The 24,041-nt window shown below is 45.1% G+C and overlaps 1 protein-coding gene across 2 annotated transcripts in view; it reads left to right on the forward strand.

Annotated features, from left to right (window-relative positions):
- Nucleotides 1-24,041, forward strand: part of TERF2 (telomeric repeat binding factor 2) — a 240,998-nt gene that overhangs the window by 82,069 nt on the left and 134,888 nt on the right. For both annotated transcript variants that reach the window (XM_029608308.1, XM_029608309.1), the window contains exon 4: nucleotides 13,501-13,587. In XM_029608308.1, coding sequence (XP_029464168.1) covers nucleotides 13,501-13,587 — 87 coding nt within the window. The remainder of the gene's footprint in view (nucleotides 1-13,500; nucleotides 13,588-24,041) is intronic.

Below are 24,041 nucleotides of genomic sequence, written 5' to 3' on the forward strand. Positions count from 1 at the left end.
CTTCTAGGAAAAGTAAAAAGTCATGGGATAGGTGGCGATGTTCTTTCATGGATTACAAACTGGCTAAAAGACAGGAAACAGAGGATTAAATGGACAATTTTCTCAGTGGAAGTGGAGTGCCTCAGGGATCTGTATTGGGACCCGTACTGTTCAATATATTTATAAATGATCTGGAAAGAAATACTACAAGTGAGGTAATCAAATTTGCAGACGATACAAAATTGTTCAGAGTAGTTAAATCAGAAGCAGATTGTGATAAATTGCAGGAAGACCTTCTGAGACTGGAATCTTGGGCATCCAAAATGCAGATGAAATTTAATGTGGTTAAGTGCAAGGTGATGCATATAGGGAAAAGCAAGTTTGCTTACCATAAACGGTACTTCCCTAGATAGCAGGATGAATTAGCCATGCTGTCATGGGAACTGTCTATCAGGGCCCAGGTGGCGAAACTTCTAAGTAGAGTTCAGAGCTTTGCTCTGAACTGCTGCGTGTGCCTTCCCACACAGAAAAACAGTCTCTCCTCAGTCTGTGATTAAGCAGTTCATGAAATAAGTTCGGTATGTTGACTATCAGGGAGGTGGGTGGGTCAGCATGGCTAATTCATCCTGCTATCTTCCGAAACACCATTTACTGTAAGAGAACTTGTTTTTTCCCCATTGATAGCAGGGCTGAATTAGCTATGTTGTCATGGGAGTTCTAAGCTCCCAATCACGCTGTAATATTTGGTTTTATGTCTTTATGCGTGATCCAATCGTGGTGGATAGTTAACTGTATAATCATGTAGAAATAGATTGTAGGATGGCTGTCTGCTGATCTAAGCAGTAGTGGGACGTAAAAGTGTGCAAGGATGACCATGTCGTCGCCTTGCATATGTCTGTGGGTTGCACATGTCGGAGATGCGCCACTGAGGCCGCAACTGCTCGCACTTGATGTGCATTTGGATGAGAAGATAGGGTCATCTTCTTCTGGGAGCAGAATTGAATGCATTGGGCAATTCAACGGGATATAGTCCACTTAGCTACAGGAAGACCTGGAGCGTTTGGGTTGAATGATACGAACAATTGTGACGCTTGTGACTGTGACTGTGTCCTTCTTTTGTAGTAGGCTAACGCTCTTTTGCAGTCCAATGTGTGCAACAATCTTTCCCTATCATTCCAATGAGGTTTGGGAAAAAACGTTGGCAGTTCTATGGATTGATTCAGGTGGAATTGGGAGACCACTTTTGGAAGGAAAGATGGAAGTGTTCGAAGTACAGCTTTGCGATGGTAAAATTGAAGATAAGGCTATAATGCACTAAGGCCTGGAGTTTGCTAACTCTACACGCAGAAGTTACTGCGATGAGGAAGACTACTTTCCATGTAAGGGTTTTTTTGTTTTTGTTTTATTTTTATTGCTTTTCAATGTTTAAATTACAGAAAACTTGGATACTTATGATCATATATGTCTACAAAAGAGTCTCACAATTACTCTAAATATGATTATCAAAATATCCATTTACATAGGAAATCAAAAGAAAATTAGAGAACATATGAGCTAAGTTAACCTGGAGCAAAAATTTAAAAAAATTTCTCTCATATACAATTTTGTCTATTTCCGCATTTAAACTAATTTACCCTCTTTAAAACGGTATCTAAGAGTGTGTGTCTAAGTAAGCTCGAAGCTGTTCTGGATTATTAAAGATATATCTAACATCTCTGTGCTTTATAAAGCATCTACACGAATACTTTAAAGTAAACTGCGCACCTCTTTCTACTACTTCTTTTCGTAATGCTATAAAATTTTTACGTCTCAACTGGGTTATTCGAGTGACATCAGGGAATACCATGTAAGGTATTTGATGTGTGCTGAGTCCAGTGGCTCAAAGGGCGATAGCATGAGTTGTTCCATGACTAGGTTGAGATTCCACGGAACCGGAGGTTTGGAAACCGGAGGCCGCAGATGAGTAAGGCCCTTAAGAAAACAAGATATCATTGGATGAATTGAGATGGGTTGTCCCCTATAGGGCCTATGATATGCCGCTATGGTGCTGAGGTGGGCTCTGGACGAGGTTGTGAGGCCTGTTGTACATAATGTATGTAGATAATTTAATAAGTATTCCGGTGAACAGTCCAATGGATGTATGCCCTTAGACAAGCACCAGGCCGAGTATCTTCTCCATTTAAAACCATAATTTCGTCTTGTAGATGGTTTCCTGGATTCGATAATTATACTTTGTGCGGATAATGAGGAGCTGCTCAATCTCCATGCTGTTAAGTGAAGGAAGGCGTGCATTGGGTGCAGTAGCGTCCCTTCTTCCTGTGATAACAGGTCTGCTCAATCTGGTAGCGAGATTGGATCTGCGATGGATAGATGTAGAAGGTGCATGTACCTCGGTTGTCTGGGCCCCGCCGGTGCTATCAATATTAGCTGAGCTGAGTCTTGTATGCACTTCTGTAATGTCCTCATTATGAGGGGTATTGGAGGGAAAGCATACATGAGGGGTTCCGTTCACGGGACAAGGAATGCATCTTGCGCCGTTCGTTGTTGGCTGAGCTACAATGAGCAAAATCGAGGGACCTTTGCATTGACCTCCGTGGCAAAGAGGTGCATCATCGGTATTCCCCACTTGGCGAAAATACTCTGCGTCACTTGTTGATTGAGCAACCACTCGTGAGGGTAGAATATGCGACTTAACCGGTCTGCTCGAGTATTGATAGCTCCTGGCAGATAGGTCACTTGAAGGTGTATTGAGTGTCGAGTCGCGTGATCTAGAATCTGTAGCGTTTCCTTGCAGAGGGACCATGAACTGGACCCTCCTTGTTTGTTTATGTAGAACATTGCTACTTGATTGTCTGTCTGTATACACCATGTCTCGACGAGCTTGTAATTGAGGGAGGAATGTTTGAAGCGCATTCCGTATCGCTCTGAGTTCCAGAAGATTGATCTGCAGATGTTGTTCCTGTGAGGACCACTGACCTTGGGTCTGCAGCTGGTCCAAATGAGCTCCCCATCCCTTGCGGATGCATCTGTAGTCAGAACTATGTTGTGTGAGGGGATACTGAACAAAGCATCTTTGGTGAGTGTTGTTTCCTTGAGCCACCACTCTATATCTTTCAACATGGTGGGTGTCAAAACCATTTTTTTCATTAACGGTTGTGAGTATTGCTTCCACTGTCATTTGAGCCCCCATTGTAGATGACGCATATGCAGTCTCGTGTTGGGTACAGTATGAATGGCCGCGGCCATGAGATCCAATGCCATGAGGATTTGATGCACTGAGGGCTGTCTCATTAATTTGAGGGAGTGAAATAGGCCTTGCATTTCCAGCTTCCTTTCCGAGGGTAGGAAGGCTCTGGTTTTGGTGATATCTAAACGAGCCCCTATGAAATGAAGAATGTGTCGGGATTAATATGGATTTTTGATAATTGACTACAATTCCCATACCATCCAAATATTGAATCGTTTGGTGAAGGTAGTTGTTCAGAGTCTCGGGGTTCAATGCTACTAGGAGCCAGTCGTAGAGGTATGGAAAGATTTGTATGCCCCATTGATGTAGATGCGCCACCACCACTGCCATACATTTGGTAAAAACTCTGGGGGCTGCTGATAGGCCAAACGGAAGGACTTTGTAATGATAATGTTTATCCTGAAACTGGAAGGACAGGTAAAGCCACGAGGATCAGAGAATAGGATATGGGTAATAAGCATCCTTCAAGTCTATCGAGCACATCCAATCGTTGGGTTGAAGAAGTGGTAGGATGGTTTTCAGAGATACCATCTTGAATTTCTCCTTGACTAGGTGTTTGTTCAACTCGCGGAGATCCAAATGGGTCGGTGGCCACCTGTCTTCTTGGGAATTAGGAAATATGGTGAATAGAATCCCTTGTTGTGGGCATATGGTGGAACAGTTTGAATTGTTCACTGTTGCAGAAGGGATGTTATTTCCTTCGCCAATTGGTTCTAATGGCCCTTGGGAATTCTTGCGAGGAGATGTGGAAGACCAGGTTTGGTGGTGAAGTGCAGTTGGTAACCCTGTTTGACAAATTCTAGAACTCAACAGTCCGTTGTTATGGCTTCCCAGTGTTGTAGGCACAACGTTATTCTGCCTGGTGGGTTCTGTGGCGCAGTGGTGGTGGGTCCCCAATTAAAAAGACGGGGTTGTCTTGGACGCAGTTTGAGGCTGCTGGGCTTGTGCATACTGTGCTCTAGGCCTACCTCTCCTATGCTGTAGCGGTTGAGGGTGAGCTCGCTGCGGTGGATTGTAATTGGGAGGTCTATTCGTCTGATATTGTCAGGATGTCGATACTGCTGCCTGCGGTTTGTGGTGTATTATCGTCGCTATGTGGCGTGTGAAGATGATTGGATCATTGACTGAACCGCCACTGATTGTTCTTTCAAGTTGGCTACCGTGTTCTTGGAAGCGGTCACCAAACAGGTTATCGCCCTTGCACGGCAAGTTCGCCAGCTTATTGTGCACATCTTCCCTTAACGTGCTGGCACGGAGCCAAGCTATTTTATGAGCTGCTATGGCTGACGCTAACGCACGGGACAAGGATTCAAAAGCCTCGTACACTGTGCGCAGGAGGTGCAGTATGTCCTCTTCCATGTCTTGGATAGGCTGGGTGATGGGTGATGTAGATTGATCAGTCGTAGGTAGCGCAGGTTTTATGGTTTGCAAGCACTGGTACAAATATTGTCCCATATAGAACTGATGTTGATTTATCCGTGCCGAGAGCATTGCTGACTGGTATGCTTTTTTCGTGAAGTCATCCAGTAAACGATGTTCCCTACCTGGGGGTGTAGATGTGTGCAATCTGGATTTTTTGGCACATTGCATGGCTGATTCTACTACCAGTGATGAGTGTGGGAGCTGCGGCGTGGAGTAGAATGGTGACTGTTTCATCTTGAATTTTAAATCAGTCTTTCTGGAGACTGGTGGGATGGTAAACGGCGTCTCCCACGATTTTTCGAGAACCGAATCCAGCACCTTGTGTGGTGGTAATGAGGTGGGTTCAGCTGGTAAATCAAAAATTTTGAGGAGACCCAATGTCTCCGCCCGTGGATCTGGGACCTGCATTTCTAGATTAAGGACTGAGCCCATTTTCTCTAAAAATTATGGGTATGACAAATCTTCAGGTGGCGAGTATGGCTCAGGTGGATCTTCAGGAGGATCCAATGGGTATGTGGTGGATGATCCCGGAGACGATTGAGGGAAGTCGGGTCTCCAGATAAAGTCGACTCCCATACGATGGGGTGGGCAACCAGTTGGGGTGAAGGGACCCGCGGAGAAGTTTTTGGATGTTCTGGTGAGGACTGCAGTTGCAGTGATCCAGGTTCGATACCTGTCGGAGAGAGAGGTAGAGTGAACGTGGATTGTAAGGTCTCAAAGAAACCAGAGAGAGCTGGTGATAGCTGTGAAAAGGCCTGCTGAGTTTGTGGCGGCATACGCGGTTTCAAAGGTTGTGCTGAACCCACCGGTGATAATGCCGCAATTAAAGTATCAGCATCTAGGGCCCCAGACTGGCTCTGTCTGTGGCGCAAGTCCCTGTGATCTTTCTTTTCTTTCGTAACGGCTCCTGGAGCCCCATGTCAGAAGCTCGGTGTCCAGAGGCGGACGAGAGGTCCAAAAACACCTGTCATGGTGATGACGAGGAAGATGAACGTGACGTTATTCGAACGTACTCTTCTTCTGACTGTATTGGAGAGTTATGTGTCCTCACCTCTGGCCGATGTTGAGTGCCCTGAGAGATGAGGGCTAGGAATCAGTATCCTCTGATGTCTCGAGGGGTCTGATGTTCTTTTCCCCGAAGACGTTGAGGATTGACAATGTCCATGAATTGTTTTGGGTTTGCTGGAAGATATTTTGCTGGAATGCTTTCCTTTGCTCCTGCATCGAGTGGAACTCTTTCCACGGATGATGCCCTCGATTTATGCGTCTGCGTTTGTCGAGGTGTCGTTATCTGTACCTCAAGTGGCACTTGGGTTACTAGCTGTGCCGTGTGCGTCGATGATGACGCTACCTGCGTGACTCTGCTGTATGCGTCGAAGGTGGTGGTTTGTGCGTCGATGTCGATGCTGCAGATATTGATTTCGACTCCTTGTGCGTTGATGATGGTGCCGGATGTGATTTTGGCTTCTTCCCTTGCGCTTCCCGCTTCGACCTGTGCTTCGACATAGACGTGGAATTCATCGGTTTGATAGTTTGCGTTGGCGCCGACGACGCTAATATGGAATGTTTCGACACGTACAGCTGCGGTTCACCCTCGCCGTGCGTCGCAGAATCCTGGGATGTGCGGCACATTGATTTCCGGTCCTCCCAGTGCGGCCTACTTGTGCTTTGCGAGTGTCGAGCACTCTGGGCCTCCATTCCTGCGGCGATTCCTCCAGTCCTGGAGGTTGTGGGTTCCATGGATGCCGCTCTCCTTACCTTCGGGGCTTTCTGTTTGGATGGCCCCGGACAGGAATGAGCCTCAGATGATGGGTCATAAGAGCCCCCCGATGCCACTCGAACGTCCTGGATTTTTTGAGCCCGTTGACGCTGGGCTCTTGGTGACATATGGCCACAATGCTCGCATGTGGCCTGGATGTGGTCTGGTCCCAAACAGCGATAGCAACGATCATATCCATCTGTAATGGACATGATCTTGCCGCAGTGACCAGGCTTAAAGCCCGACGGCCTCGGATCTAACTTTGTTGACATTATAATCTTTGAAGAAAAAACGTCTGAGCAGACGAAGCTCCGTGTGCGATCCCGCGCGCGGAAAAAACAGATTGAGGAGAGTGTTTTTCTGCGCGGGAAGGCACATGCAGCCATACAGAGCAAAGCTCTGAACTGTCTATCGGGGCCTCCTGGGCCCTGATAGACAGTTCCCATGACAGCATGGTTAATTCAGCCCTGCTAACAACAGGAAAAAATAACCCATGCTATAGTTACACAATGTTAGGTTCCATATTAGGAGCTACCACCCAAGACCGAGATCTAGGCATTGAAATCATCGGTTCGGTGTGCTACGGCAGTCAAAAAAGCAAACAGAATGTTGGGAATTATTAGAAAGGGAATGGTGAATAAAACGGAAAATGTCCTAATGCCTCTGTTTCGCTCCATGGTGAGACCGCACCTTGAATACTGTGTACAGTTCTGGTTGCTGCATCTAAAAAAAGATATAGTTGCGATGGAGAAGGTACAGAGAAGGGCGACCAAAATGATAAAGGGAATGGAACAGCTCCCCTATGAGGAAAGACTAAAGAGGTTAGGACTTTTCAGCTTGGAGAAGACACGGCTGAGGGGGGGGATATGATAGAGGTGTTTAAAGTCATGAGAGGTCTAGAACGGGTTAATGTGAATGAGTTATTTACTCTTTTGGATAATAGACTAGGGAGCACTCCATGAAGTTAGCATGTGGCACATTTAAACTAATCGGAGAAAGTTCTTTTTCACTCAACGCACAATTAAACTCGAATTTGTTGCCAGAGGACGTGGTTAGTGCAGTTAGTGTAGCTGTGTTTAAAAAAGGATTGGATAAGTTCTTGGAGGAGAAGTTCATTACCTGCTATTAATTAAGTTCACTTAGAGAATAGCCACTGCCATTAGCAATGGTAACATGGAATAGACTTAGTTTTTGGGTACTTGCCAGGTTCTTATGGCCTGGATTGGCCACTGTTGGAAACAGGATGCTGGGCTTGATGGACCCTTGGTCTGACCCAGTATGGCATGTTCTTATGCTATAGAAGTGTTAAGTAGTAGTAGTAGTAATGGTTTGGCTTTTCTCAGTCAGTCACAAGAGGTAAAAATTATGTCTTCAGTGTCCTTTTTTTCAGTAAGTGTTTGTGCAACCCTCAGCTCTGGACTGCCCCACATGTCATGGCTAATTCACCTCTTCTTGTTGATGGAGAGAGCAAGTTTGCTTGCTGTAAACAGCATTCTCTGTAGACAGCAGGATGAATTAGCCATGAAAAACACCCACCCGCCTTCCTGGAGAGTCAGCTACCTAGCTAAAACGAAACTCTACAATTGAGGGGCTCAGGAAGCAGTGCACACGTGTGCTCGGTGGTAAAACCGAGCCTATTTTAAAAAGCAATTGTTTACGTATCTCCTGGTACGTGCACAAATCCAAAAGTTCAAAAAAGGGGCAGGGCATGACTTAGGCATGTCGGCGGAAAGCCAAGAGATATGCATGTAAATACTTATATGTCAAGCATGTGCCAGGATTCCCCACCGTGTAACTTTACTTCTGTTGTTGCTGGCGTGTAAGTCAAAAAATAAAAAAATCAGGGCTAGTCAGCAGGGTTTTTAAGGGTCGGATCTAACAGGGGAGAAGGGAGCCTTTAAAACTAGGGGGTTTAGGAAGTCCTATCCCTGCACTGGGCAAACTGGGAATAGGGTAAGTAGCCTTGGCATGCACCCCTTATAAAATTACCCCCACTTGTACAGTAGACGCGGGTCTGATAACTTCCTAGACATCATCATTCATGCACTCATACGATATCCCAATCATCTACAACCGACGGAGAAACTTCGTAAACCCACTCAACACACCACACTTCTCGCAAAAGAGAGATATTCCAATCATGACATCACCCCTGAACCAACTTCTGGGCCTCACTCTTTTCTCCTTAACATTAATCAATGCACAATCTATCTCGAAAAAATCTCACCTTCTACACGACTACCTATTAGAAGCTAAACTGGACTGCTGCGCTATCACTGAATCTGGCTGAAACCTCATGATACGGCAATAATTAACCAACTCCCCACACAAGACTATGACACATTCTCCATCCCCAGACCTAAAAAAGAGGTGGCGGACTGCTTTTAGCCATCAAAAAAGAATTAGGCCTATCCCTTCAAACCTCTAACTCATCAACCTCACTCGAAGTAGCTATCTTCAAGTCCAAATACCTACAAATATGCCTAACATATGCCCCTCCAGGAAGCCTAGAATCAGATCCATCCCCTATAATCGAACTCATAGCCAAACACATTAACACAGACTCCCCTGCCATAATAATGGGAGATTTTAACTGCACGTGGACCAATCACCACAATCTTCCAGCTGTGAAACATTTCTCACTACACTTAAGTATATGGGCTTCAACCAAATCATCAAGGAACCAACACATAAAGCGGGTCACACCCTGGACTTAATCTTCATTAACGAATACCTCACCCCCGCCTCCTCCACGATCTACTCACCAGTACCCTGGTCAGACCATAAGATGATCTCTATTACTCTGAAGAACATCCAACCCTCCCTTAAACCTACTCAAAGATCCATTATTCAATACAGGAAACTATGCAACCCCGACACCATTAACACTCACCTATCCTCAGCATTAAACAATCTTGACCTCACTGACGCAGATTCAGCCACATCCTCATGGTTCAAGATAACAAAGAACATTGCAGACCTCACTTGCCCTTTAATTACAAAAAGCTCAATTCCCAACCAGAACAACAGAAAACCCTGGTACACCCCACAACTGAAAACCCTCAAACAAGAACTGAGAAGTAAAGAACTTTTATGGCGAAAAAACCCATCACAATCTAACAGGGAGACATACAAGTCTCTCGTGCACCGCTACCGGACAGCCATCCTACAAACTAAAAGGGATTTCTACTCTCAGAAAATTCACCACTTCATCTTCAATCCCAAAGCTCTTTTCTCTCTCGTCTCGTCGCTCACTAAATCCTCCCCCCATCCTTCCCGGACGATCAAGCCGCCAAAAAAGCCGCTGAACTAGCAACTTACTTCAAGAAAACAATCACAGACCTTATAACACCTTTAAATGCCAACCCGGGCTCCCATTTGACCCCTCTCTACTCAGCACATTTCCAACAGAACACAACTTTGACTAAATTTGAACTTATTTCCTCCTTAGAGATCGAAACTGTCCTAAAAAAACTTAAACCTGCTTCACACCCCACAGATGCAATCCCTTCTAATTTACTCATTGCCATCCCTAAAACTGTCGCCAAACCTATCGCAGACATTATCAATTGTTCACTAATTCAAGGCTCAGTTCCAGACCCTCTGAAACTCGCAATCCTCTAACTGCTCCTGAAAAAACCTAACCTTTCTCCAGATGACCCAGCCATCTATCGACCTATTGCAAATCTCCCCTTCATCTCTAAAATCCTGGAAAAAATAGTAAACAGACAACTGACGGAGTACCTTGACGAAAACAAAATTCAAGCATCATCTCAATTTGGTTTTCGCAAAGAACGGAGTACTGAAACTCTCCTAATCTCTTTAACTGACACAATACTCCTGAATCTTGATAAAAAACAATCCTGCTTACTCATACTCCTCGATCTATCAGCCGCATTCGACACGGTGAAACACTCCTTACTCTTGGAACGTCTAGCCGACATTGGAATCAAAGACACCGCTCTAAATTGGTTTAAGTCATTTCTACAAAACAGATTTTACAAAGTCAGAATCAACAACAATGAATCACACCCCGTTGACTCCTCTATGGGAGTCCCTCAAGGCTCCTCATTATCTCCGACTCTTTTCAACATATACCTTTTACCGTTATGCCAGCTCCTCTCCAAACTTAATCTTAAACATTTCATTTACGCAGACGACGTACAAATTTTTATACCAATTAAAGAATCCCTTAAAAAAACACTAGAATTCTGGAACACCTGCCTGTTTTCCATCAACAACTTGCTCTCAAGCCTTAACCTAATACTCAATTCCAATAAAACGGAAATACTCTTTATCTCTCAAGACGGTAACTACGCTAGGCCAAACTCGAACCAAATAAATCAACCATCCTTTTCTGCCCAAGTGAGAAACCTAGGAGTCATCATGGACGATCAACTAAACCTAAAGAGATTCGTCAATAACACTGCTAAGGAGGGCTTCTTTAAATTACAGGTCCTTAAACGTCTCAGACCACTACTACACTTCCAAGATTACCGATCAGTACTCCAAGCAATCATTTTCTCTAAAATCGATTATTGCAATTCTCTGCTAATCGGCATTCCAGCTAACATCCTTAAACCCCTTCAAATGCTGCAGAACGCCGCAGCCAGGATACTGACTAAGACCAACAGGAGAGACCATATTACCCCCATCTTGAGGAACCTACATTGGCTCCGAATAAAGTACAGAATCTTATACAAAACACTAACAATCATTCACAAAACCATACACAAGGGCATCCCTCTTGAACTCAACATTCCACTTCAATTTCATCTACCAACCAGACAAACGAGAACAGCTTACAAAAACACTCTCCTAACACACGTCAAAACTTCTCTAAGCAAACGAGCCTTGTCTGCAGCAGGTCCATCAATTTGGAACCCTCTACCGACATTACTCCGGACAGAAAAAATGCCCAATCAACTTCAAAAAGAGACTAAAAACCTGGCTATTCGAGCAAGCGTTCCAATCATGATAATAATATACATCAACACCTCCACACTAGCCATTAGGCTATATAAAGACTTTCAAACCAAGCTTAAAATATCACATATTACAATAAGATAAATTTTCATTTTTTCCTTCCTCAATTATGTTCCAAGTTATCCCCACGTATTCTGTCCCAAGTTTTAATGCCTTGTTCTATGTAATTTGCATTCTTCATGCTTGTTTTTCAGTTACAATGTAAACCGAGACGATATGCAAATTTTGCATGAATCCCGGTATATAAAAATGTTAAATAAATAAATACATTTGCAAGCACATGAATGCGTCTATATAAAATTGAGCGCACATGTACACTTTGTACAGCTGATTTTATAACACGTGCAAAGCCTAGTGGTTAGAGCAGTGGGCTACGAACCAGGAGACCAGGGTTCAAGTCCCGCTGTCGCTCCTTGTGACCTTGGGCAAGTCACTTTACCCTAAATTGCCTCAGGTACAAACTTAGATTGTAAGCCCTCTGGGGATAGGGAAATACCTAGAGTACCTGAATGTAAACCGATGTGATATCTCAGATCAAATGTTGGTATATAAAATACATTTTAAAAAAATGTTATAAAATCACTGCATTTGTGCATGAGCCAGCATATGCGTGGGTCTTAAAATTCACCTCTTCCTGAGCTAGAGAAAGAAGAGGTCTGTTTGGTACTGTTGGATGACATCACCCATGTGTCATGGCTAATTCATCCTTTTGGCAATGGAGAACCCAGTTTATGGTAAACCAGCTTACATTTTTAGTTTATATAGCCAGAGGCTCTGGTGGCAAATTGGCTAATCTAGTACTAAAGAAAAGGTAGGATGTTAAAACTGGTCAAGATTTGGGAAAAACGGGCAAACCAAATGGCTAGGTTGAGCAGAGGGAGCAGACACTTTCAGATTGAAGCTTCAGAGTGTTCATGTCAGGTTGGCTGAGAGCTGTATTTTATGAAAAAGTCAGAGAGGATTTCCTTTTTAATTCTGTTTGCTAGAAATTTTAGTACAGAAATATTTAACAACCTTAACTAATACGTTTATTGCTCTGTTCTCTGATAACATTATTACTTTATAAGATTATTAGCGCAAGCTGTAAAATTAAATCTTCTTTTCTTGGTTTCCTTATTTTCCGGAAATCACAGGTATCACTGTTGTGGCTTGGATAAAATACTAATTTCATAGATACAGGAACTGGCCTGCAGTCCCTGATTTAGGAATAGACGGGGTTGGCGACTGCTTCCAGTACCAAATTTGATAAGTGGCAGAGTGTTGCTTAATTCTGCCACCATTTGGGCCTCTGCTGTCCCTTTCTTCTTCTTCCAGGTCTGTACTGCAGCAGGAACTTTACCTGTGCTGGTGCATGCTTGCTCACAGGTCCTTCAGCATTCCCTCCTTAACACAGGTTTTCCTGGTAGCAGGAAGCCTATCCTGGCATGCTGAAGGACCTGTCAGCATACTTGCACTGGCATATAGGCCCTGCACTCGGTTTAGGTGACGTGCTTGCTGCAGTACGGACCTGGAAGAAGATGACAGGGTTGGCAGGACCAGAGGTGATGGGAAATGTTGCGGGACAGAGGGAGAAGATCTGGGCAAGGGGTCCGCACACTCTATGATTTCTGGGGGAGAAAGGGAGAGGGGGTCAAGCCTCCGTACACACCCTTGAATTATTTCTGGTGATCCCCAATTCCCTGTATGTACCCGGATCAGTCCAGACTGTGGGTTATGCCTCCCTTCCAGCAGATGGAGACAGAGAAAAACTTGAAGGGCACCCTTACTTAACATGGTGTGCCTCCTGCATCCCTTCAATATTTAGATTAACCAAGCAGAACAAAAGGTAACCAAATAACAATGAATCAAGCAATAACGAGAGCTAACAAAAAACAGTCTGGACTGATCCGTGGTAGTACAGGAATGAAAATTAGCAGGTAAGAACCAATTTTCCTGTCCTCCCCTTCCCCCACCTCCAGTGCCTGTGCTTTTGCTAGGCAGACTAGATGGATCATTTGGTCTTTACTGCTGTCATTACTATGTTAAATCCACCCCATTGGCCTGAGATATGGGATACAGCAGAACAAAGAAGATACATGTGCTTTCTCTCTCCCCCCCCCCCCCCCAGGCTGTCGTCATTTGTATTTTAAAGGAGCAGTTTGATAAGGCCTTGAGAATTCTGAAGAAATACTTTTCCAAGAACCCAAACACAAAGGTCAGTTTGGTTTATTTTTTCTGGGGCAGACATGTGAGATGATCTAGTTCTACTCAGTATGCGGGATTGAAAACAGATTTTAATGGATTGGCGTTAGGAGTGATGTCAGCAAGTCTAATTTTGTTAATGAACTAACCCTCTCCCAAACTGTATATTTCTTTTATGTAAAATTCTTATATATTTTCACGCTCTGGAAACTAAATGTGTACAAATCTTTGTGATGTATATTTTATTGTGAATATTCTGAAAATTTACAGAATAATAGATTTAATAGCTCTAGGCCTCTTTGATTTAATCAGCCATGAACAAGGAAATGAGTAGTATAGCTCTGTTTTCACGTAGATAAGCAGGATGAGTTAGCTATGCTGTCTGGGACGTCCTCCCGTCCTATAGGTGGCGGAGCTCTCAAAGTAAAGTTGTAAGTCTTGCTGTAGTGTGTGCCTGCTTAGCACCTCCCCTGTGTAGTCTCCTCAGTCTGTTTTTTTCCGCGAGCCTGACAGCACGCGGAGCTCTCGGTCTCCTCGAGTGATTTCCTGACAAAGTTTTGATTAGGTTAAAAGAGAAAAAAACCTGGTAAAAGTATTAGGCTTAACTACTTTGAAGGAATTTGTCGAATTCACATCAAAATGCCTCGTCCAGGGTTTCAATTTTGCATTTGTGGAAAGATCATGTCTGTCACAGACAGTCATGTATCTTTTTACTTATGTCTGGAGCCCCAGCATAAGCAATCGACGTGTGCTGCCTGTGGACTGATGTCCCCCAGGGCACAACATCAAAGAGCAGCTAAAATCCAAGATCTGAAGAGAGCTGAGTCGGGATCCTATGCCCTCCTCGGAGGAGTCGACAAGATCCTCTCCAAGGCCCCCTTGTGCGTCGAAGGAGTCGGTCTGATCGCAAGCGGCTTCAGAAAGTAATTCGGCGTCGATTGCGCCAACATAAGACGTCATCGACGCACAGAGTGGGCGATACACAATCAGCTTTGAGGAAAACTGTCGACCTGCGTCAGTGTGTTGACCGGCGCCGATATATTGAAGCATCACTGGCGCAGCCGGCTCACATAAGACAGCTCATGCTTCGGGATCGAGGCATTCCCATTCAGCATCGACGCACTTCTGACTCAATACATCATCAATCGAATCAAAAGGCTCAAAAACCACCTAAAAAGCACGTTTCGGGCCATAAGAAACGGAGGGCACCTTTTCCTCTCATCATTGTGGATGAAGATAGTCTTTCTTCCCCTCCTGCTCCATCCTCATCGTCTGAACAGGAGGAACCCCTGATTAAAAGAACACGCAAGGAGTCTTTAGTCAGATAAGCCTGAGAAACAACGCCAAATTCAACCAGCAGATGTTCCACAGTCTACACCATCTCAGGGGGCTTTAGCATCACAAGCGATGTCGCAGATATCTTTGATTTTAGCACAATTTTTATCAACAGTTGCTAATCAAGGACAATCCGAACGAGAATCTCTTCTTGAGGTACCACTGTCCCCTTCTGGCAGTCCCATCCCGGGTCCGGCTCCAACATCACTGTCTCCTCCTTCACATGATATATCACCTATATCATCATCCTCTGGGTCTTCTACTGGTTATCCTTCGGACCCTCCAGAGGACCAACGGAACCAGTGTAGATCTTGATCTTCTTGGTCTTGGTGATCTGGACTCTCCTTTACTGGATTCAGCAGCTTCCTGAGTGAGGAGGTAACTAGGATGGTGTCTGCTGCATCCTTCCTGGTGGACGTCCAGTATGACTTGTTAAGGAGCTCCACCATATAGATGACCTTGTTGGAAGGGGTGCGTCACCTTTTTATGGTTGTGCCATTGGGCTGCTGATTCATGGTCTAAGACATGGCTGGGGAAGTTGCCTTTCAAGGGTTGGCTTCTTTTTGCAAGGATCTTGACCAGGTGGTGAAGACCTTCAGAGACCCAAAATACCAATGCCTGCCAGAGGACAAGGGACGAACCTTTTACAGACCTGGTAGGAGTCAGGGGCAGTTCCAAGCTTTGCAGAGGTTTCAGTCAGGTAGGCAGTTTTTTGGGACCGCTTCAGTCTCATATTCAAGTCTTCAAAACCGAGGTCAGTCCTTTCACAGAGCCAAAAGACAGAGATGGGTCTCCCCTCCTGCTTCAGTAGCTGGTAGAACTGCTTCATGAGGCTCCCCGGGTTCACGCACTCTTGACTGGTAGGAGGCTGCCTACAGGAGTTCTCTACAAGGAGTTGACCCATATAATGGCCGATTGGCTGGATATACTTTGGCTCGTTACAGCCTAGGGTTTGCATTGTCTCTTTAAGGTATCCCCATGTGTGGCTCCAGCCAAAAAAATGAGCGATTTGCGAGTTCTTACTGAAGTTGCAACTTTTGCGGGCAGTGGTGCCTGTGCCCCCATCTGAGCATAGCCAGGGATTTTATTCCATTTGCTTTGTGCAACCCAAAAAGGAGGGTTTGTGCTGCCCTATTCTGGATCTCAAGGGGGTGAACCACTGTCTGAGTCCCATGCTTTCTTATTAGAGACATTGCGGTTTGTGTTGGCTATGATTCGTCAGAGGGAGTTTCTATGCTTGTTGTACCTGTGGGATCAGAGGTACCTAAGTTCTTGTGTTCTAGGGTAACACTTCCAGTTCTGACCGCAGGTGAACGTGCCGCAGGTTTTCACCAAGATGATAGTCGTGGTGGCAGCGGCCTTCTGGTCTGAAGAAATCATGGCCCATGCGTATCTCGACGATTGGTTAATTCGGGTGCGATCTCATGAAGAGATGGAGAGGGTGACCTGTCGACTGGTTTGGTTTTTAGAAAACTTTGGCCAGGTCATCAATTTTTCCAAGAGCTCTCTGCAGTCCTGGAGTATTTAGGGGTGCGGTTTGACACACGTGTGGGCCAAGTTTTCCTCAGACGAGCGTGTATGCAAGATTCGCAATCAGTTGCAGGTTTTTCTGGATTTACCAGTTCCTTCCACATGGGATTAACTGCAGGTGCTCGGGTTAATGGCGACTCTGGATTTGATGCTGTGGGCCAGGCCCATATGTGACCACTCCAGACGTCGCCTCTGACCCAGTGGTCTCCGCAGTCACAGGGCTATGGGGTGCAACTCCTTCCGAGTCAGATGGTGCATCATTCGTTATTTTGGTGGTTAGATCTTGTTCACTTGTTGAAAGGAGTCTGTCTCGCCACACCGGCTTGCATCCTTGTCACCATGGATGCAAGGATGGGGAGCGTATTGTCTGGCCCAGGGGAACTGGTCCCTGGAGGAAGCCTCGTGGTTCATTAAACAGTTGGAGACCAGGACGATTCGTCTTGCGCTTCTCCACTATTTCCCACTGATTTGAGGGAGGGCCGTTCTCGAACAATGCCACTGCCGTGGCATATGTGAATCATCAAGGGGGAACCAGCAGCAGCAGGGTCTCGCAGAAGATGTTCCTGCGCGTCCCATGGGTGGGGAGACAGCTTATCCTCTTAGTGGCAGCTCACATGAGCCAGGAGAATGTTCAGGCTGATTTTCTAAGTCGAAATCGCTTAGATCCCAGGAATGGGAATTAAGCGAGGAGGCATTTCGTGAGATTTGTCACAAATGGGGTCATCCTCAGTTAGATCTGATGGCAACCCAGTAGAATGCAAAAGTGGACCGTTTCTACAGTCTTCGAAGGGAGCAGGGGATCGATGCCCTAGTGCAGCCTTGGCAGGAGGGGGAGCTACTGTATGCCTTCCCTCCATGGGCACTAATAGGCAGGCTATTGAGTTGAATAGAGTTGGAGCGCAACAGAGTGATACTAATTGCACAGGATTGGCCGCGCAGGCACTGATACACAGATCTGCTTCTAGTGTAGGGGCCCTTGGTCATGGAGGATCTGGCTCTATTCTCTCTTATTTCCTGGCTCTTGAGCAGAGAAGGCTCCATAAGAAGGGATATTCTTCCGCAATGATCTCTATGCTTCTGAAGTCCCAGAAGTGGTCTATTTATTTGGCCTACATCCATGTTTGGTGGTTGTTCAAACAATTCAGTTACACCAGGTCTGAAACACTCTGGTGGACTACGGTGGCCTACATCTTAGCTTTCCTTCAGGGCAAGCTGGACAAAGGCCTGGCCCTGAACCTATTGAAAGTGCAGGTGGCGGCTAATGCACATTACTAGGGGACCATAGAGGGTTCCTCTATTGCTGCTCATGAGATGTCCGTTTCTTGCGGGGTGTGACGAGGCTGAGTCCACCTTTCCCGGCCCCCCATGGGACCTGAATCTGGTTCTGAGAGCTTTAACAGAGGCCCCCTTTGAGTCTTTGAAGCAATGTTAGGTAAAGGATTTGTCCCTGAAGACTGTCTTTTTGGTCGCAGTATGTTCTGAGGTGTAGGTTCTATCTTGTCAAGACCCAGTCTTAGTGATCTCTTCGGATGCAGTGGTGTTTTCTCTAGTGTCCTCCTTTCTCTCTAAGGTTAATTCTGTTTTTGATATCAGCCAGTTGATATTGCTCCTGACTTTTTCTCAAGAGGAGTGCGGGACTGAGATTCAGTCCCTTAGGTGCTTGGATGTGTGACATCACTTATTGCGCTTTTTGGAGGTCATGATTGATTTTCGTAAATTGAACAAGCTGTTTGTCCTTCTTGAGGGGCTGCGTAAAGGGGAGGCGGCCTCTAAGGCTATTTTAGCTCATTGGATAAAGGAGCCCATTGAGTCAGCCTATTTTCTGAAGGGTAAGAATCTCCCAGAATTGGCGCAATCTCTTAGGCAGAGATGCAGGTGCCTGCGGACATTTGCAGAGTGGCCACTTAGTGCTTCACAAAGATGTGCAGTGAAGACCATCAGCTGGATGTTTTGGCACGGGAAGATGTAATTTTTGGGGGCGGGTATCCTTAGGGAAGCCATTGCTTCCTCCTGCCTGAGCTTTGGTACTTCTCATTTGTCATGGCTGGACTGGTGTAGTGGGATGAGATAGAAGGAGAAATTTCCTTACCTGTTAATTTCCTTTCCATTGCCACACCAGCCCAGGACCCTCCCGAGAAGAGAAGTTCTGTTTTTGACAGCATGTCTAGGTTTATTGGAGGGGACTTCTTCCCTGTGTTTTCATTTGTTCCTTTTTACCTCTTTTTGTGGGTGGTAGGGAAACTTCTCAGAATATGAACACATGAATTATTTGCTTTTCATTGATGGTCCTCTGATCTGAAGCATTGTCAGAAGGATACTGGATCTCTGTTGCTAGCACCATTCCTAAGTAGTGGTTGTAATGTCACAGAAGACATCTGTATAATCTGTCTCCATCTGCTGGTAGAGGAGATAACCCAACTGTCATGGCTGGACTGGTATAGCAGGACTAATGGAAAGGAAATTAACAGGTAAGGAAATTTCTCTTTAAGGGAAGACTATTGTTTGGAGATTGGATGAGTTGGTGACTAATTTGGGGAATCCAAAGCCGAAGCATTACCCAGAGGACAAGGGCCACTCCTTTTATAAAGCTGGTAAGGGTTGATCCTAGTTCTGGGTCTCTAGACATTACAGACCAGGAAGGTAGTCTTATTCCTATTCGCCTCATGCTTTTTAATCCACCAGAGGCCAGGATCAGTCTTTTTATGGCTTCAAGAAGAACCCCACAATGAGTTGCAGGTAACTCCTGTAAGCGGCCGCTTGCAGAAGTTCTACCAGGAGTGGGCCTGGTTAACCTCAGATCAGTGGGTTCTCAACATAATCCGCTCCGGGAATTCTCTGGACTTGCGGCATCTGATACTTGACACCTATATGGTTTCTTCTTGTTCCTGTCTGGTCAAGCAGCAGGTGGTATGGGAGACCATTCTGAAGTTGCAGGTGGTGGTTCCAATACCAGCCTCTCCGTGAGGCACCAGCCGCTTCTCGAATTATTTCATGGTGCCCAAAAAGGATCCTTCCAGCCGATTCTAGATATCTCTGCTCATCGTCTGTTTTCAAATGGAAATGCTTTGGATGGTTCTCCAGCGGTACGATAAGGGGGAGTACCTATGTTCTCTAGATTTTATAGGAAGCCTGTTTCCACATTCCAGTCTGACTGGAAGATCAGCATTTTCTCTGTTTCTGCATTCTGCAGGAACATTTTCAATTCTGGGAACTACCTTTCAGGCTGGCTAGGACTCTGTGGATCTTTACCAAAGTCAGGTGGTTGTGGCAGCCTTCTTGAGGCGCGAAGGTATTATAGTCCATCCATTCCTGGACGACTGGCTGATTCATGCAAAGTTCCATGGGGAAGCCGTTTGAGCGTCTTGAAAAGTGGTTTGAATCTTAGAAATTATGGGTCCTCAATTTTGTCAAAAGGAAACTCCAACCTACCCAGTCCCTGAAGTACTTGGGGACACTGTTTGACATTCACTTGGGATGTGTGCGTCTCACGGATGAACGAGTCAACAAAGTGATTCAGCAGGTGTGGACATTTTATTGTTCAGTGAGCCCCCACAGCTTGGGACTATCTACAGATTCTCAGCCTGATGGCGACACTGGATCTGGTTCCTGGGCCAGACAGGGAGGCCTCTGCAGGCCTCCCTTCTGATGAGATGGTTTCAACAATCGTAGGAATAAGAGGTCCATCTTGCCTTGCCCATGTAAGTGGTAGAATCTCTTTGCTGGTGGAATGTGCCTTCTCATCTGCTCCAGGGAATCAGTTTGCTGATGCTTGATTGGATCTTGGTGACTACAGATGCGAGCTTAACAGGTTGGGGAACGCATTGCATACAGCAAATTGCTCAAGGTCACTGGACTTGTTGAAGACCCGAGCGATCAGGTTGGCACTACAGAACTTTCTTCCAATCCTCTGAGAAAAGCGGTGAGAGGTACTCTCAGACAATGCAACAGCTTTGGCATACATGAACAACCAGGAAGGCATCAGGACCTCGAGGAGTGTCGGTGGAGATGAGCCTGCTCTTCCCGTGGGCGGAATAGAATCTTCAGTTACTATCTGCAGCCCATATTGCAAGTCAAGAGAATATCGGTCAGATTTTCTCAGCAGGAGTCTTCTGGATCCAGGAAAATGTGAGCTGAATCTGCAGGCTTTTCAGCTTTTCACTCAATGCTGGGGTTTTCTCCACATGGATCTGATGGCGACCCGCAAAAATACCCACAAAGTTACCCAATTCTTCAACCATTGGAGAGAGTTTGGTGCATTAGGCATCAATGGCCTGCTTCAGCCATGGCCAGTGAGGGAGCTTCTGTGCGTTTTTCCTTCATGGCTGTTTATAGGCAGGGTACTGTGCCAAGTGGAGATAGAGAACAACCGGGTGATCTTCGTGGCTCTGGATTGGCCACGCAGACTTTGGTATGAAAATCTGATGCGGCTCAGGAGGACGGTTCCTCTGTGTTTGCTGGATACTATGAGCTTGTTGGTTAAGGGCCTGGTGGTGATGGCAGATCCTAGTTGGTTTTGTCTTGATTTTGCTCTTGAATGGAGATGGTTATGCAGAAGAGGCTATTCCATCTGTAATCTCCATGCTCTTAAAGTCTAGAAAGATGGCTACCTCTCTGGCCTATTTCCGTGTTTGGTGCTTACATAAGAATTTCTTTGAGGACTGTTTTGTCTCCCCTGGAGATCTGAGATTCCGTGTATACTGGATTTTCTACAGAAGGGCCTGGATAAAGGCTTGGCCTTGAATTTTCTGAAAATGCAGGCGGCTGCCATCTCTTGTTATAGAGGGTACATGATGGGTGTGTCAGTGGTGGCACACCCTGATTGCTCATTTTCTCTTGTTATAGAGGTTGTGCCTACCCTTCAGTCTCATTTTCCTCAATGGCACCTTTTTCTGCTGCCGTTTAAGCCCTTGAAGCAGGTTTCACTCAAGGAGCTCATTCCGAAAGTGGTCTTTTTAGTGGTCATTTGCTCTTCCAGGGGGATAATGGAACTTCAGGCCCTTTCTTGCCCTTTTCTTTTTCTCGTCATTTCCTTAAATGCGATAGTCTTTCAGCCAATCCGTTTTCTCCCATAGGTCAATTCATAAGAGCATAGGAAATTGCCATGCTGCGTCAGTCCAAGGGTCCATCAAGCCCAGCATCCTGTTTCCAACAGAGGCCAAACCAGGTCACAAGAACCTAGCAAGTACCCAAACCCCAAGAAGATCCCATGCTACTGATGCAATTGATAGCAGTGGCTATTAGCTAAGTAAACTTGATTAATACCAGTTAATGGACTTCTCATGCAAGAACTTATCCAAACCTTTTTTGAACCCAGCTACACTAACTGCACTAACCACGTCCTCTGGCAACAAATTCCAGAGCTTAATTGTGCGTTGAGTGAAAAAGAATTTTCTCCGATTAGTCTTAAATGTGTTACTTACTAATTTCATGGAATGCCCCATGGTCCTTCTATTATCTGAAAGTGTAAATAACCACTTCACATCTACTCGTTCAAGACCTCTGTCATATCCCCCCTCAGCCGTCTCTTCTCCAAGCTGAACAGCCCCAACTTCTTCAGCCTTTCCTCAAAGGGAGCTGTTCCATTCCCCTTATCATTTTGGTAGCCCTTCTCTGTACCTTCTCCATCGCAATTATATCTTTTTTGAGATGCGGCGACCAGAATTGTACACAGTATTCAAGGTGCGGTCTCACCATGGAGCGATACAGAGGCATTATGACATTTTCCGTTTTATTCACCATTCCTTTTCTAATAATTCCCAACATTCTGTTTGCTTTTTTGACTGCCGCAGCACACTGCACCGACTATTTCAATGTGTTATCCACTATGACACCTAGATCTCTTTCTTGGGTTGTAGCACCTAATATGGAACCCAACATTGTGTAATTATAGCATGGGTTATTTTTCCCTATATGCATCACCTTGCACTTATCCACATTAAATTTCATCTGCCATTTGGATGCCTAATTTTCCAGTCTCACAAGGTCTTCCTGCAATTTATCACAATCTGCTTGTGATTTAACTACTCTGAACAATTTTGTGTCATCTGCAAATTTGATTATCTCACTCGTCGTATTTCTTTCCAGATCATTTATAAAGATATTGAACAGTAAGGGTCCCAATACAGATCCCTGAGGCACTCCACTGTCCACTCCCTTCCACTGACAAAATTGCCCATTTAATCCTACTCTCTGTTTCCTGTCTTTTAGCCAGTTTGCAATCCACGAAAGGACATCGCCACCTATCCCATGACTTTTTACTTTTCCTAGAAGCCTCTCATGAGGAACTTTGTCAAACGCCTTCTGAAAATCCAAGTATACTATATCTACCGGTTCACCTTTATCCACATGTTTATTAACTCCTTCAAAAAAGTGAAGCAGATTTGTGAGGCAAGACAAATACAAACAGTCTAACTTCAGTTAGTCAGCCTGAATGACTCACTGCTTCCTTGATTAACAAATGTTGGTCCCTATTCAAACCCAATCACACTACCTCAACACCTTTCCAAGGTGAGTAACTGAGCTGAACTATTCAACTTTTTTACTTTGGTATATACTGCTCCTAGCTTATTTCTAGCTCCTGCTACTTTTTTGTGTGTGGTGGGGGGGGTTTGTGGGTTGTTTTTTTTCAATACAATGCACTCAGTATTAAATACAAACACTCAGCTCTTTAAAAGTCTGGAGAACACTCAGTTCTGCAGACTTTTAAAAATAAACACACTACCTACTGCTACCTTATTGACTGACTAAAAATACAAACAGTCTAACTTGTTTATTCACTGCCTACCTACTGCTACCTTATTGACTGACTATTTAAAAATGCAAACAGTCTAACTTGTTTATTCACTGCCTTTCTGACTATTAAAGGCACAAACACACTAAATAGTTAACTTTGCCCCAATACTTTTAAAAAAGTCAATGTCCCAAGCAAAAACTTACTGATTCCTTTCAGCCACCAGCAAGGTGATTCTCTCCTCTCAGTGTTTCCACTGTTTGAGAGTTCTGTTCATTATCTCAGTTTGGCCATTCGACTGAGGATGATACGCAGAGGTGAAGTCAAGTGTGATGTCAAATTTCTTACACAAGGCTTTCCAGAACTTTTCTGTAAATTGAGCTCCTCTGTCAGAAACAATATGTTTAGGCATGCCATGTAGGCAAAAGATGTGACTGATGAATAACTTAGCAAGTTCCATGGCTGATGGCAAGCCAGGGAGAGCCACGAAGTGAGCCATCTTCGAAAATCGGTCCACTGTAACCCAAATGGTATTGTTACCTACGGAAAGTGGCAGGTCCACCACAAAATCTGTTGCAATATGGGTCCAGGGCTCATCCGGTGCTGGCAAGGGTTGAAGCAGGCCCCAAGGACATCCGGGCGGAGATTTCTGTCTGGCACAATTGGAACAGGAGGCTACGTAAGCTAGAGTGTCTTCTTTCATGGTGGGCCACCAATAGTACTTTTGTAGCTTGACCAGTATTCGCAGTTGACGAGGGTGTCCGGCCAGTTTCGAATCATGAGCCCATCTTAGCAATTTCTTTCTTAGATTGCAGGGTACAATGGTCTTGCCTGGGGGTACCGGATGTGTAGCTGTGAGAACCACTCTCTTC

This window comes from Rhinatrema bivittatum, chromosome 7 (assembly GCF_901001135.1).
Source record: "Rhinatrema bivittatum chromosome 7, aRhiBiv1.1, whole genome shotgun sequence".
In the NCBI taxonomy this organism is placed as follows: Eukaryota; Metazoa; Chordata; class Amphibia; order Gymnophiona; family Rhinatrematidae; genus Rhinatrema; species Rhinatrema bivittatum.